Source organism: Contarinia nasturtii, unplaced genomic scaffold (assembly GCF_009176525.2).
Source record: "Contarinia nasturtii isolate CC-2019 unplaced genomic scaffold, AAFC_CNas_1.1 Cnas_scaffold_493, whole genome shotgun sequence".
Lineage (NCBI taxonomy): Eukaryota > Metazoa > Arthropoda > Insecta > Diptera > Cecidomyiidae > Contarinia > Contarinia nasturtii.
The window spans coordinates 3,783,106-3,799,343 of record NW_022197846.1 but is presented as its reverse complement, the minus strand read 5'-3'; the positions used below and the strand labels follow the sequence as shown (position 1 = coordinate 3,799,343).

Below are 16,238 nucleotides of genomic sequence, written 5' to 3'. Positions count from 1 at the left end.
AATAAATGACGTATAAAAGAGTTCTTCTGCAGAGTTTTAAATTAAATTACGCAAATATCTTTCCGCGTAAATTGTTTATTTTTATTTGAGCGTAAGATTTTGATTTTCAATTTAAAACTTGTTGTATTGGGTTGTGTTCACATTATGTTGTCAAATGAAATATTATTGGAAGTGAAAGAAACAAGTGGATCCATTCACAAATTTTACTTTCTATAATAATGCATTAGCTTGTATATATACAATTCTTCTAAGAATAAAATCCATTGTTTTTCGCTTTTAAACTTCAAACATCGCATCTTTTTGATGACCTTCGTATAGATGTCGTAGTTTCTTTGGTAAATGTACATAGTCAGTAATTTTAGCGATTAACTCCTGTGTATTCCATTTGTTGCGCTTACTAAATATATTTAAATAAATGCCTAATACTACCAGCAGTCCAGCCCAAATATATCTGAAATGATAAAACAAACATCAAAGAAAAGAATCAAAACCAAGAATAAGTTCAGCAGTCGATCGAAATGTTTAACACATACTCTATGCTGAACGGCTTGCTAAAGAATAAAAACGATAAAGCGATCGTAACGGCTTTTCGAGCTGTGGTAACCGTAGCAGCTAAAGTTGCACCACACGTTCGCACTAATGTCAATACAAATTGAATTCCCAAATATCCCGATAAAGAGAACAGAAATGCATAACCATAGGTTTGTATTGGATACTGTAAGTAAATAAGTAAACAATTATTCGGAAAAGAAATATGACAAATAAATGAAAACGAATAGGCTTACAGTGGCACAAAAACGTAAGCTTGGAAATAAATTGCCGCTCAATAGTAAAATAATCAACAAATAAACGAATCCAATTCCATACGAATATAGCACAACTTCAACATTATTTGCCTTGTATTCTCGCATCGCCTTCTCCTGCACATTTCCAATGATTGCGTCGAATAGCAAAGCCGTTGATATCATCATCACACCGACCATATCAAAATTTGGCGATATTGTTGAATCCACTAACAATAATAATTATTATAACATTTTCCATTTCAGATTGAATCCAATGATCGTACCTAATGTAAATACAGCTAGACCAACACACATTGCAATTGCTGCCAGAAAATCCAATGGGCCGTGGCTTTTCTTTTGAATTAAAATGCTTCCAATGAGAACGGGCACCAATTTACAACACTTGAATATCACCTGAGTTGGGTAATTTAAATATCCCAAACTACTATTTGACAACCCCATCGTACCTATTAAAAAGTGCAAAAAATGTTTATTCTCGGACAAATTTATTGTATGTATATAATTACCAAGTGTCAGAAATGCTAGCAATGCATATGTTTTCATTGGAATTTTTCGAATGCCACATTGTTCCGGATTTTGAATTCGACGTTCAAAATAACCAAAAATTGTATAGTATCCGAATTGAATTAATGTTAAAAACCATCCATATGGTTTAAATCCGTCAAGTGAGAAAATCAATTCTTGAAAATATCCATACAAAATATATAGCACAAATACACCAATACAACAAAAAATGAATTGAGTTTGAGAATTGCAATTGCTTAAATCGAAACATAAAATGGTCATTCCTTTAGCCGACGAGCTACTCGGAAATTTTAATTTTGACCGATTATCGTCGTGAATAATCGCATCCGATGTCGTTGTCTTGGTCGATTTTGTATACAATGGGAGTGAGTCGGTTCCCATTCTAATTGCACTAAACCGAAATGAATCTGGTTTCGTACCAAATCAATGTTACAGATTAAATACCACAATTATTTATAACATAATTTTCAGGACAAATGAAAGATTTTTACTCAAAAACTTTTGCATGTATAATATCACACGAAAGCAAATGAAAAAACCGTGATAAAACAACCAACGAGACAAATAAACATTTTATGTCAACGAAACGTCAAAAAACGAAACTACGAAACTACTTATTTCGAAGATTTAGAATTGAGCGCGCATTTTAAAAACCATGATATGCTTGATTGTCGTATATCAATGATGTACTAAAAAATTAACAATTTTCAATAAAAAGTTTCGATTCTTTGTATTTATTTCATCTTATTCGCTCAAAAATTATAATTTTTAAAAACAAATCTCTAAAACATCACAACTTTAACATAAATTGACATGATCAATTAACCAAACACAACGTCCAAAAATGTCACGTTGTCGAGGGATTTGATGACATGACGGCATGATACCAAAATATTCTTAAATATATATGCTTGCGAACAATTAATATTTAAGTTCATGGTGATTTATCTGTCAGTATATAAAAATCATTAAAAAAAGACGATTAGAATAACAACAATGAAACTATAACGGTTATATGAATGTTTACATTGCCAAACAACGTTGTGGCTGAACAACTCATCATACGAAATTTCAATAAAAAAAACATGTTGAAAATACAACTGAAATGAACAATAATCAGCGCAAAAGTGTTTGCATTTGCTACTCATATTTCATTCTCCTAAATACATATATGAACGAAATAATACAACGTACAACGTACACACATTGACATATTACAGTACGCTCACTGAAATAAGGTGAATATGTAAGCTCAATTCGGTTTGATATTCACAGCAGTCAGTATAAAAAAATTTGACTTTTGAAATATTTACTTGCTGTATTGCATACAAAAAGTGATCGCATCAGTTAAGATATGCCAGTCGTGTTGATCAGTATCATATTTGGTTGGCTATATAGTTTGTGTTTTTGTTTTCTTTGCGTTTGGTGTCGTTTTTGTCAATGAAGAATATACCTCAAAAACTTTTTTTTCGGCAAATGATAACATGTTAATTTTGTGTGTCACATGCAATACACCAAAATAAGTACATATTTCTCGATCTGTGTTGACAAACTTTTTATATTGAAAATAGTTAAACGAAGTAAAATTCATATAAAACGAACCGATAAACTACTCAATTAACGGCTCGTTAGCAAATGACCATTTAACAAATTGACATTCACAAATCCATCGATTTACTGCCACAAAAAAAACGTTTTTTTTTTCTTCAAAAAATATCGAATTTAAAACCAATCGTATCAGTTGGTAAACAAAGTTTGTATTCAAAAGCACAATTTTATTATTTGCAGTATATTAAGTAATGGATAAATTAGCGGTAATGAAACAGGATACATGCTCTTCATTTTGACTTAATATGAATGCAATTTATGATGTAAGATTAAAACCACTCGTTAGCCATATTAAAATTTATCTTTTATGATTGCAATGTGTTATTATTCGCGTAATTTATAATGATTCCTTAAACGCAAAATTATAATTTAAAATCGAGAAGTGAGCATCTTTCCAGTAGAATATATATTTCATCTGATTTTCGTTAAAAATTCGCCGATAAATGAATGCAACTGAACATATCTACATTGATACGAAAGAATATATTGGGGGGGTACAACTTGAAATTGCCGTTTTTCTCTTCAAAATGTGTATCTATTTTAATGATCAAGTGAATGAATACATCATTCAAAGTATTGTCCATCGCTAGCCACCACTTTTCCCCATTTCTCAGGCAATTTTCGGATTCCATGTCCAAATTCCATGTCGGATTCCATGTCTGTTAGTTTTTTTCACATAATTGATCAGAAACGGTGCACTGCATCCGTTGAAATGAGTGGTATTCAGAAAGAGGGATGTCCAGTGAGTACAGTGGGGGTATAAAGATTTTTTATCGATCTATTTTTCAAACAATTTTTAACAGACAATATATGAACTAACTGGTCAGTTGAGCTGACAGTACGTTAGCCAGCTAAATGGACTCAAACAATAGAAGTTATTGTTATAATGAACAATCACTTCTATTAAAACAAGAGAAGTGATTCATCATTAAAACAATAACGTCTATTGTTTTAGCCCATTTAGCTCAACTGACCAATTAATTCAATATATTGCCTGATTTTTAATGATTTTGCAAAAGTGGAAAAATTCACTTTTTTGAAAATTTAGATAATTGAATTTTTCTACAAGTTTTTTGTAATGTTTCTGTTACTTTTCAACCAAAAACGATCAGTCGACATCAATAAAGATCATCTGTAACAATTTTGATGAGTTGTGATTCGATCAAGTTTGATTACGTCACCCATTTGGCAGAATCACGAATTTTTGGATTTCTCGTCACTTTTTGTGATTCAGCTCAACTCACTATGGTTTTTTATGCTTGAAATTCTTGAAATAGATCCCTCCTTCACAATCAATCTCAACTCAATACGAAAATGAATCCATTTGTAAATTTGGAGCGACATTTGATTAGTCTCATACTGCCATTCAACCAAATTTTCCTTCAGTTCGAATTCGCTACAATTTTCACCACTTTCAGGAAATGTTAATATTTGGTATCAATCGTATTGTTCATAATTAGTCAATCCACAACTTTTACATGCGTTCAACATAGACTTTTTAGCAAAAATGAGTGAAATAATTCAACTTGAAATAGTTTATGGAGCTTTACACCAAATTCACCACTCAGTCTTCACCAAACTCAATATTTTTGTGTTGGAATCGACAGATCTTGTTAAACTCAATTCACCATAATGTTCAGATGCATTTCTGATTGTATTAAAGAGAAAAAAATTAAATTCCCGCAAATGATGTTTTTTCGAAATGAACTCGGTATATGATATATATACATGATATATGCCGGTTCTGATACCATTTTGAGAGTACTTTGACATAAATACATTGGAATCGTAATTCCAATTTGTAATCCACAAGTTACATCAGTTGGCAAGAAACGGCAGATTTCCAGTTGTACCCCCAATATAATTGATTCCTCTGTGTAATGTAAAATGAACATTCACTTAGGTCATTTGCACATAAAATTTTAGTAAATATCACATGCTGTTACAATAGCTGGAACATTTCAAAAATGATACAATATCTTAAATAGCTAAAGAAAAGTGGTTTATTAAAAAAAGGCATACGATATTGTGTCACCTCAAAAACGGATAGTATATAATAAACCAAGTGCAATAATTCAATGCAAATAACGATAATTTACAAAGACTAATATATAGATTTCTGTTGTTAACACATTCCAGGCGATTTGATATGTTTGTATGTTGCTATGTTTCACACACTGTGACATTGTATCTTTATACTTGAGTTGCTATCTAAAGATCTTTCACTATATTTTATGTCTACTGAAAATTCTGTTGTTTTCTACTTTTATTTTCATTCACAAGTGCAGGATGTGATCGCAAATATAAATGATGTTGAATGTATTACGATCGTGTACGTGCAACAAATGAAAATACAACGAATTGATTGAACGAATTAATAAAAAAAAATATAAACAATGAAAAAACATTCAAGCTGACAAAGTCAATTGATTGAGAACTATTTGTATATATATATATATATATATCGGTAAATATAATCGATAACAGTGAGTGCTAAAATAAGTGTACGGCGTGAGTAAAGTATATTAATGGATCCGATTAAGATAATCGTTACAAATTCGGATACAACGTCCATAACATCCGCAAACTCTTATTATCAATTAGCTGTAAATGAAAGTGCCAACGATCGTCGCCGCAATGAAACGAATTCATTTGAAGATATCACTGCACATAATGTACAAAATAATAATGTATCGAAATTAAAATCAAGCAATCGCTGGCATCTACCACCACTTATGTTGAGTACCAGCGAACAAAATACGTGTAAAATACAAAAAACTACGTTTAACAATCAAGACGAAGAGGATTATGATAGGAAAAAAACATTGCTCAGTCCATTGTTGGGAAAATCATTTGTTCAATCACAATCAACAACATCTTTAAGTTCTGCGAAAAAAGTAAAAATCATGCCATCAGCATCGTCATCCAGAATTTCAACCACGGTGACAGGTAAAAGAGTAATGATTTATAATTAATTCAACATAGAACTAATCAAAATTTAATCAAATGTTTGAAATGTTTCAAACAGATTTTAATATTTAAAAACATACAATGAAATTTACATCTAAGTACAATTGGTTAAAACATTGGCTTTGGTGTTATCTATCAAATAAAAAACCTCTATCAAGGTGAAGAACGGGTGACGAAACCAAAATTTGAAACACAATATTTCTGATATCAATTTTGTGACGAAAATAGTTGGTAGATATATTTTCTGTGTACTGTGAATATAAACTTAATTTACATTTGTATATTAAAAAGGTTGCACAAATTCCTCCCTTTTTACTTTGAGTTCATACTGACGCAATGAAGCAACGTTTCGAATTTACAAATGTTTTGATGATAGTTTTGTAAGCGCTATTTTCCAAGTTAAAGATTCAAGACATATGAATTTGAATCTTTTTCAAATACAATGGAAATATGGATTTTTAGGCTATTTTTGGATCAAAATGATATAAATTATGGTTCATAATGAGGAACAGAGGTTTTTCAGTGGTGTGTAGTATACACATTTTTTCATCTTTGACTTGGGGTTTAAATTGATTAACTTTCCAAAAGAACATATGCAGTCTTTTTCGAGAAAATGTCCGTTTTTGTGTGGGAGGTACCTAATTTTGATTAAAATCTCTTCAAACTTTCAGAATGTTATTTTTTTGTGTAAAATATAGTTTGTGCAAAATTTCACTTCATTAAGGTAGCATACAGGCATGGCTCCCATACAAAAATCCAATTTTTTTGTGACTTTTTCAAGGAAACTGTATCAAAAATTGATTGTATCTCAAAACTAACGTCGTATTCGGTTTTCTCGTGCCAAAAAACTCCCCAATACCTATTTTTGAGTGTTTAAGTCTACATTAAGTATGACTTTTGGACGAAAATTTGACTCTTTTTCATAGGTATCACTACAGGCATGAAATTTTTCCCATCAATCAAAGTCGCTCAAATTCTAATGATTTCTATTCCTCGGGACCTCCAAACATTCCGTGAAGTCAGATTTAAAACAACTTTTTTGGGGGTTGATATAATCGATGGACAAATTTTGCGTACACAGGACAACGTACAACGTACGACGTGGAACAGACCCACAACAACCATGCTCGGCCTGATTCGGGTTCTCTGACCAAAGAAACGTCCAGAAAACATGTTTTTGAGATGTCGTAAATTTTGACCCAATGCAATACTTTCCCCTTACACACTAGGTGTGTGCGGAAAAGTAAAACAACAACAAAATCGCACATAATCGTATATACAGAGTGTTAATTTTTACATTGTTCTTATTTGTTATGATTTACAACGATCTGCTATAGAATTAAAACATTCGTTCCGCACTCATCCGTATCATAATTTAACTTTTTTTATATATTATAAGTCACTATGATAAATATCATTAATGTTCCATAGACTATAAAAATGTGCTCTCAACAATTTTCATCACACATAAAATATAATAATAATACAAATAATAGTAATAATAAAATAATAAACAAGGTGGACGGACGACAAACAAACGAGCACATTTCCATTTGAAGTGTTTGTATTGATTCGTGTCTTAATTACGATGGTAAAGAGAAATATTTCAATATATTATTTGGCCGTCGTCGCACGTGAAACCTTGTGTAATTGAATAGAGAAAAAGAACGACTGAAGAATGTAATATGAGTAGTAAAACTTTATCGGTAAATGAATTTCTTCTAGAAGGTTAGAGAGTAGACTGAGTTAATCTCGGGAAATTTATAATATTTTTTATGGTTTTATCACATTGATGTTGCGTTGAATTTATTCACTGGTAAATGATAAAATGATATAGGGTTAGATTTTTGTTATCGGGCGCGTTTAAATTTTATTATTGTTCACTGTGGAAACGAAAATGAAAAGTAAATCCCAATTGTATCAACAGGTAATCAAGTGGAGACCAAAGATGGCTTCTTGACACCGACAACGGCAGCCCATTTAACAACTTCATATACATCGCCACAACCTTTACATACATTGCTCTCATTACCACGTACCAATTCATTCGTTTTTGGCGGATCTGATTGCAATGGTAAATTATATTCGGATGCAACATCAATTCGATCATTAGCATCGATCGGTATGGGTTCGACAGATGGTCGAAAAATGATTATTCGTCGTGTTCCAAACACACCCGCTGAATTACTGAGTATTGTGAGTCCACCTGCGTAAGTATCATATTACCATATCCTATTATTATAGCTATTTAAAAGAGCCGTCGTTTACACTCATGTGACCTTATTCATTCATTTATTGTATATTTATTGCAATGCAATAAACAACTCAGACGCGGCATTTGTTTGTACTATACAAATGTGAATAACAAAAAAAACTGAATGAAAGAAATAGAGAGAAAAGATGACTCAAAACTCGAGAGAGCGAGACAGAATTTAACTGTACAACAGATAACGCACAAAACGAAAAAAAAATACAAAATTGATAAGAATTATTGCAAACATTTGGTCGCTTGATTTTTCTTGTCATTACAACGGTCTTGTGTCACACCATACAAAACAGCACAGTTGTCAGCTGACAAAATATTGTGAATATTCTTATTTTGTGCATGATTTTATTTCTTATTTAGAATTTCATTTCGATCATTTTAAAAGTGCCAAACGTGCTGATTGGATTTTTTGCATGCTATATGAAATATTTAATATTTCGAAAATTTTTTTTTAAATTTTTTGATTTCGCAAGGCAATCAATAATGAAATTTTCCCGATATCAATAACACAGCAATCAATTACAAACTTCGAGTTAATTTCGGACTCAAAGAACATATTTTATAAAAAGAAAATTATGCCTAATCTTCTTCATGATTATAAACTTGGAATATGTCGCTGGTGCAAATGTCATTAAATGGGCATAAATGTTTTTCATTTCATTTTGCTATATTTTTTTCTGAACATTTGATGTGATTAACAATTATTCGAAAGGGAGAGTATTATATGTTGGCATTTAATTGAAGTACCTCTGATAAGAGTTTTTATTTTTCTGTCAAACAAACCAAATTTCTATTTAATTCAGTGTAGTCGTAGTTTCATTGGTAAATCACATTTCAAATCGTTCAAGAATTTAAAAACAAAGTGAATCACAAATTCAAAAGATAGAATAATAGCTTTAAAAAAAATGAGAATAATTTACTACAGGAAAACGTAGCAAAAAATTATCTAACTATTACATTGAATTGGAATAAAATTTCAATAAATCAAGTATCAAAAAATCGCAATAAATCAAATAGATTTTATAACATCTCACTAAAACTATTTGTAAATAGAAATGTTTTCGTACGCCATACAAAAAAACACACATACAAAATACAAAAGGTTATTTTTTCGCACGTGCTGAATATTAGCGGTCTATATAGTATTTTATCTATTGCAACGCATCATTGTCATCATTGCCACACCGTGAATTACGTGTGTATTTTTGTTGTTTGTTATGACTACAGTTCAAGTGCCTACATATGTTAATACATGAACACAAGTTAATTTAATATCCAAAAATTCTTAGATTGTGATTTGTGTTTACCGTAGAAATATGTGCAATCATCAAAACTTAATCCTTAAAAAAACATAAGAAGAAAGATCCGTTTACAATTCAATTGATAAAGAGATGGCCAATGTGAATTTTTGTGAAATTTATTCATTTTGTGCAATGAATAAATGTAGGAAAAATCTCTCTCTCTCTCTCTCTCTCTCTCTCTCTCTGTGTGTGTGTGTGTGTGTGTGTGTCATGGCCAAATTTGGTTCAGTAAATCTTTAGTTAGAAAAACACTGACCCATCCTAGTTCAAAACAAAAAATTCAAGTATGCATTTTTTTCTAGTTGCTTTGTTATTAAATTAAATGACTTACAATTAATTACAAACATTGGGCCAGAGATCGCTCTCATTAATTTACATTTCATTTAAACGAAATCGTTTAAAATGGCACATCATACAACTAAAACTTCTAGTTTAACGGACATATTTTTATGGTATATAGTGTTTTAAATCAGATTTTCACCTATTTGTTTGATCGAAGAATTCAACGTTTTGGAATTGTAGCAATGATTTTTATTCGGATTTATGTTTGTGTTGTGACCTTCGTAAATGTGTAAACGCGAATTTTCCATTGACTATATATTAGTTTGATCACTTCCTACAGTTAAATGGATGACTATAGAGTGGCAAATTTTGTTGCATAAAATCCTTTTGGTTTTCGCGACATATCCTCATTTAAAATGTAAAAAGAGCAAATAATTTAAGATTATAAGGCTGATTTTATTGACTTTATTCAGTGTAGCCTTTCATCATATGTTATCGTGAACCATTAATCTCTGACTTAATTTGATTCGAATTTAGCATGTATGTGTGCGCCTCTATCTATATGACCACATGTGTATGCAATGGGCTTTATTTTGTATGTAAAATGGTCATTTGTTCTCATAATGATTTCCTCAATTGAAAAAAATGATTTCATAGCCCATGCCAACATCCAAATCATTTAACTAACAAAGGAAAGGAAAGAAAGAGCGAGAGAGCAAGAGAGAATGTGCTTATAATTTATGTAAAGTTTTGCATTTGAGATTGTGAGCTTCAATCGAATATACACACAGCGGTAAAAAAACGGCATGCCGTGTGCCCTGTTTCATGTGCCCATCAATTGGTGTCACATGTATAATATGACGTTTTGCATTTGTGCCCAACATCCATAAAATCATAAATTTTGTATACACATTTTTATAATAACTAAACACGAATTACATTGTGACTGGTTCTGGCGCATTTTTGAAGGTAACAACATAAAAAATGAACCAAATATAATAATATCAACATTTTTGTTAAAAATAAAATCAAGAATTCATGATGCTAGATGATATAATCACAAGAAACTCAAATGGATTGTACTTTTAATATCTGAATTGATGAGAAACAAAGGTTCACAGAGTTTTAACGCTACTATCATATTTGGTGTATATTTCAAACAAAATTAAATTGCAATGACTCGGAATTCTTTAATGGTAATTTAAAGACAAATTCACGAAACAATTGTTAAAAATTACAATCGAAATGTATTTACTTCCTGATGTCAAACGAACGCGAATATGTTCGACACACAACTTGATTGGTTTGAATGATTTTTAATTGCTTATTTGAAAATAAAATAAAAATCATTGCATACATACTGATAATGTCATATCATTCTTATAAATTATTGGGAAATTTTTACTATAAGAATATCCAGTTAAGTTGTTATTGTTTCAGTTCTAATGACATTTTTTGAACGTAATAAATGAGGTGTTATCAATTGATTTCGGTTCTACTATAGCATTGCACATTATTATTATTATCGTATTTGCTGCCATAGCTAGTAGCTAGTAGCTACATGGAATTGGATTACCATGATCTTGAAATAATACAACAATGTTAACATACGGATAATGAACATTTATACGACACGAAAGATCTAATTAATTTAATATAGCTAAACAACTGTCAACTTTGTAGAGTGTATCACATCATAGTAGTTGTGCATCAAATGAGCATTTGATAAAGAATGCGGCAATTTGATAGTTTTATTGGTTTGCCGTGTAGCTTCTCATTGAAAAAAAAAAAAAAATGAAATACAACAAGCCACACAAAATGAATCATTCGGATCAAAATTCTGCACAATGTTAACTTCCTGTGATTTAAGTATTGTAGCAGTTGACCTTTGCGGTGGGCTTCCCATGCACTTGATATCAAATTTAATGCGTTTTTAATATGAAATTTATGCATTTATTTGATAATTAAATAAGTAATGATTTATTAACAAAGAATATTTGATTGCAAATTAATGATTTTTGTTTTCACAACACAATAATTTTATGATTTTTATTTTATTGCTTATAATTGTTCAAATATTAAATGACACTGATCTGACTGCGGCCCGAAATGAGATCTCTATTAAAATTATTTGATCGAATTAATCAATGATTTCTATTCTGATTTAAAAAAAAAATACACTCAGTACTGGTCACCAGTTGAATTGTGACAATATGTGGCGTCTCAAGTACGAAAACGAATACATCACCAAAATAGAGTAAACATTTACAATCATTCGTTAAGAAATTCAAAAGTAAATATAAAAAACTCAAATGAGCTGACCATCACAATGTACAACGATATAACATGGTCATTTCGTCGCATGCAGGAAAAAATCAATTGTTTTTATTCGCATCGATCGTTGCTTCAAGCATGTATGAATATTCACAACTTTTTACTATTATGTCTTCGAAGTTTTCGACAAATACGAGCCACTGACACTAAATTCAAACTCGAACACATTCATATTGTTGTCTTGTATTTGCATTCGATCATTATTCGGGTAAATTTTTTTTTAAATAATATTTTAAATAAACAACTTCATCGCCGTTGTCTGAACCAAAATTGAGAGATGTTAGCTTTTCTATTTAGACAACATTTGTATTTGCTTGTGTGCAAATTGAAGATCTCATTTGAATTACACATGAATTCGGAACGTGAAATTATATTTAGAATATGTTAAATAATTTTCATTATGGTTGTAATAATTTATGTCTTTCAGACAGCTCAGATCAGTAAGATTTATCGATTCTAATCGAGTAAATGCATAAAACAGAGATTTGGAGAAGAAAAAGGCTAAAATTGAAAGTAAAGTATTTGAGTGACAGAAAAAGTGACGGTTTCTAGCTTAGTTATTTAATTTACATTTTTGGGGTGTAAATGCATAAGCATGAAGGCTAAAGATTCAGTTGAGATAGGAAGCGTTTTTCGCAATAAAAATGGTGTTCCAGTTTTCTACAAAGTGGGCAAATTGTAAGTTTTGTTGATAAAACGACGATTATTATGCAATGCGCACACGTCGATCATTAATTTCTGGGTGAAAACTTATGTATGATCCTGTCTTAGAAATACGTTACTATATTATTGACTCATTAATAAATTAATGAGACGAATAATGAAAAAATACAATGTGTCAACTAGCAAGTTCCGTTCTAATTCTTTCTGTTTTTTTTTTGTTTATTGCTCTTCTTCCGCAGTGTGCCTGAATTTGATGATCGAGATGATGATATAGCGGACGATGAATCGGATATTGGTCACTTGAAACCGAAACGACAACAATGGTCAAGTAAAATGCAATTTGTTTTGGCATGTGTTGGTTATTCAATTGGTTTGGGAAACGTTTGGAGGTTTCCTTATCTTTGCTACAAAAGTGGAGGAGGTAAATGATTTAAAATGAACATTATTAAGAGTTTTGTTTAACAAATGGTATATTGTGTCAGGTGTATTTTTGGTACCATACTTCATAATACTGTTTGTATGTGGTGTACCGATGTTATTCATGGAGTTGGCTGTTGGTCAATATACTGGTCGCGGTCCAATAGGTGCGATAGGCCAACTATGTCCACTGTTCAAAGGTTTGTCATAACTTTGAATTTACCATTTGACTTGTAAATTTCATCGAATTTTTTCTTCGCATATTCGATGGTATCAATCAGGAGTTGGAATGGCTAGTGTTGTGGTTTCATTTATAATGTCCACATATTATAGTGTGATAATAGCCTATGCTATCTACTACTTTTTTTCTGCATTCAGACCAGAATCGCCATGGTTAGACTGTAAACAAAGGTTAAATAAAATTCCGCTTCACTCTTCTTGGATTGATTTTTATTTGGGCACAATATTTTCTCTTCGAATAGATGGGCAACACCGGATTGTTGGATACCAGCACGTTTACAATCGAATATGACACGATCGATTAACTCGCGAACGCCATCTGAAGAATTTTTTGAGTGAGTTTTTTCCGTTATTTTAGATGTTTTTTTTTTTTTCATTAAAAAGGAAACGAAAATATTTTTTAGAAATAAAGTACTTCAAATGAGCAGTGGTTTAGAGTATCCGGGTGCAATGCGTTGGGATTTGGTGGCTTGTTTGATGTGTGCATGGATATTGGTATACTTTGCAATATGGAAATCAATTAAATCATCGGCTAAAGTGCGATATTTTACGGCAACGCTACCATTCATATTGATTATAATATTTCTTGGACGTGCTGTTACACTGGATGGTGCACAGTTTGGATTGCGTTACTTTTTTCGTCCGAATTGGTCACACCTAGCAAATGCAAATGTATGGATCAATGCCGCCGCTCAAAACTTTAATTCACTTGGAATTGCATTCGGATCAATGATTTCGTTTGCCAGTTATAATAAATACAACAATAATTTCTTGCATGATACGCTGGCCGTATCATTTGTTAATGGAATAACGAGTCTTTTGGTGGGCATATTTGCATTTGCCACCATCGGAAATATTGCATACGAGCAAGGAACCGACGTTCAAAATGTCATCAGCGATGGTAAATTTGATTAGAACAATTTGAATTTTGTATAAAATTGTTTTCAATTTTTTTTTTCGTTGGTTGTTTTAGGACCCGGATTGATATTTGTTGTATATCCGCAGGCGATGTCAAAAATGCCATTTGGTCAAATGTGGGCTGTTCTATTCTTTTTCATGTTACTTTGTCTCGGATTAAATAGTCAGGTACATTGAAAAAACAAAATCAAAAATTTCATGATCTTTACTAAAATTCTTGAAATTCTTCTTCTATTAATATTCTGACTAAACTATAAGGGGAAGAGACAAAAAAAATCATGCGCATATTTTGTTTGTGTGCATTAATTCAACTTTCATTATTCAATTAAGTGTAATTCGAATAAATTTTTCTAGTTCATAACATTTCGTGTCCCATTTTGAATGATTCAAATGATTTCAAATTTGAAATTATTTAGGAGCACGCAACGCAAAATGGAACCGTTAAAATACTTTGGAAAGACAAAAATCATTGATGATTCTGTGTGTATGTGACAAAAACAGCTGCATTGTACCACTTTAAAAAATATATATATTTATAAATTAGTATTCATATTCATTTATATTTTTAAAATTAATAGTTGTTTGTTAAAACGGTTTTTTTATTGGAAACTGTTGCAAAAACGGATTTTCATTCATGAAAGTTTCGTCTTGTATGAAATCTATGTATATACAATCCAGATTGATTCACTTTTTCTCAATGAATTTTTTTTGGTTGATTTCATTTCTCTGGAATTTAGTTTGCCATTGTTGAAGTGGTCGTCACCTCAATTCAAGATGGTTTTCCCAAATGGATCAAATCAAAATTAGTTTATCATGAGCTGCTCGTATTGATCGTGGTGATTGTGTCATTCTTTTTCGGATTACCAAATTTAATACAGGGCGGCATTTATTATTTCCAACTTATTGATCATTACGCTGCTTCGGTGTCAATAATGTTTTTGGCTTTTTTTCAAATGATAGCAATTGCCTGGTTTTACGGTGAGCACTTTTATTATTTTAGAGAGTTATTCTATGATAGAAAAAAATAGATACAAAAAAGTTTTTATGGATCTCGTAAAAAGTTATTTGAAACAAATGATTTATCTCATATTTAAGGTGTATCTCGATTGTCGCGTAACATAAAACAAATGACTGGCAAAGTACCATCACTATATTTCCGTTCATGTTGGCTCATCGTTGGACCACTACTATTATTTGTAAATTAAATTTTCAACAGAAATTCATTTTATTTGTTATCTCTTTTAATCGTAATTAAAATATTTTCAATCAATATCAGACACTATGGTTGTTTAGTTTGTTCAATTATGAACCACCGACATACGATAATGGTGATTATAAATATCCTGCATGGGCGCATTGGATTGGATGGAGTTTTACGGCCGCTTCGCTTGGTTGTATTCCAATATTTGGTGTGATCGCTATAATTCGAGGCAATGGAAACACATTATTTAAAGTAAGATTACCTACGGAAATTCATTTTTTGATCGATTTTTTAAATACGTTTTTCCTCTCTCAACTTATTGCAGAAAATACGAAGCGCTTTACAACCAAATATATATGAATGTAAATTTTGCGGTGAACATCATTGTGAGCATGATTCACCTGATATGCAAAGTGTTCAAGAAATGCTTACAATGATTCCGCCGCATTCGCAACCAACTATCATATTGCAAGCACCACCGTCGGATCGAAAAACAGCTTATCCAGAGAAATATAAAGCCGAAAGTTAAAAGGACACAATTACATATCATTCGATTGTTCAAAGCATTGTAGTTCTATTGAATTAAATGAAAACTTGTTGTTACCAATCGTTTTTTATTCATATAATTTTTCTCATAGTTACTACGTATTTGGCAAAGATATGCGAATTTCGAACACAACTGTTGTACTTCTAGTAATGGTGACATT

At 31.2% G+C, this 16,238-nt stretch overlaps 2 protein-coding genes across 4 annotated transcripts; one reads left to right on the top strand and one right to left on the bottom strand.

Moving 5' to 3' along the window:
* Positions 1-189: 189 nt before the first annotated feature.
* Positions 190-1,887, bottom strand: LOC116339199 (adenosine 3'-phospho 5'-phosphosulfate transporter 2). The gene is made up of 5 exons (XM_031764924.1): positions 1,313-1,887; positions 1,070-1,252; positions 786-1,012; positions 534-715; positions 190-451 (listed from the first exon to the last, which is right to left on the bottom strand). Exons 1-5 carry the CDS (start codon positions 1,710-1,712, stop codon positions 277-279), a joined length of 1,167 nt encoding a protein of 388 aa, XP_031620784.1. The 5' UTR covers positions 1,713-1,887; the 3' UTR covers positions 190-276.
* A 792-nt stretch (positions 1,888-2,679) lies between these two features.
* On the top strand, positions 2,680-16,134 carry LOC116339079 (sodium- and chloride-dependent GABA transporter ine). 3 transcript variants are annotated; one of them, XM_031764727.1, is made up of 13 exons: positions 2,680-2,854; positions 5,223-5,888; positions 7,837-8,119; positions 12,995-13,176; positions 13,238-13,372; positions 13,454-13,583; positions 13,655-13,747; positions 13,817-14,313; positions 14,386-14,498; positions 15,068-15,308; positions 15,426-15,526; positions 15,607-15,783; positions 15,857-16,134. In XM_031764727.1, exons 2-13 carry the CDS (start codon positions 5,468-5,470, stop codon positions 16,058-16,060), a joined length of 2,577 nt encoding a protein of 858 aa, XP_031620587.1. In that variant the 5' UTR covers positions 2,680-2,854; positions 5,223-5,467; the 3' UTR covers positions 16,061-16,134. The 3 variants fall into 3 exon arrangements, with proteins under 3 accessions (XP_031620587.1, XP_031620589.1, XP_031620588.1); XM_031764729.1 differs by lacking the exons at positions 2,680-2,854; positions 5,223-5,888; positions 7,837-8,119 and adding exons at positions 8,479-8,493; positions 12,520-12,770; XM_031764728.1 differs by lacking the exons at positions 2,680-2,854; positions 5,223-5,888; positions 7,837-8,119 and adding exons at positions 8,959-8,997; positions 12,520-12,770.
* The last annotated feature ends 104 nt before the right edge of the window (positions 16,135-16,238 follow it).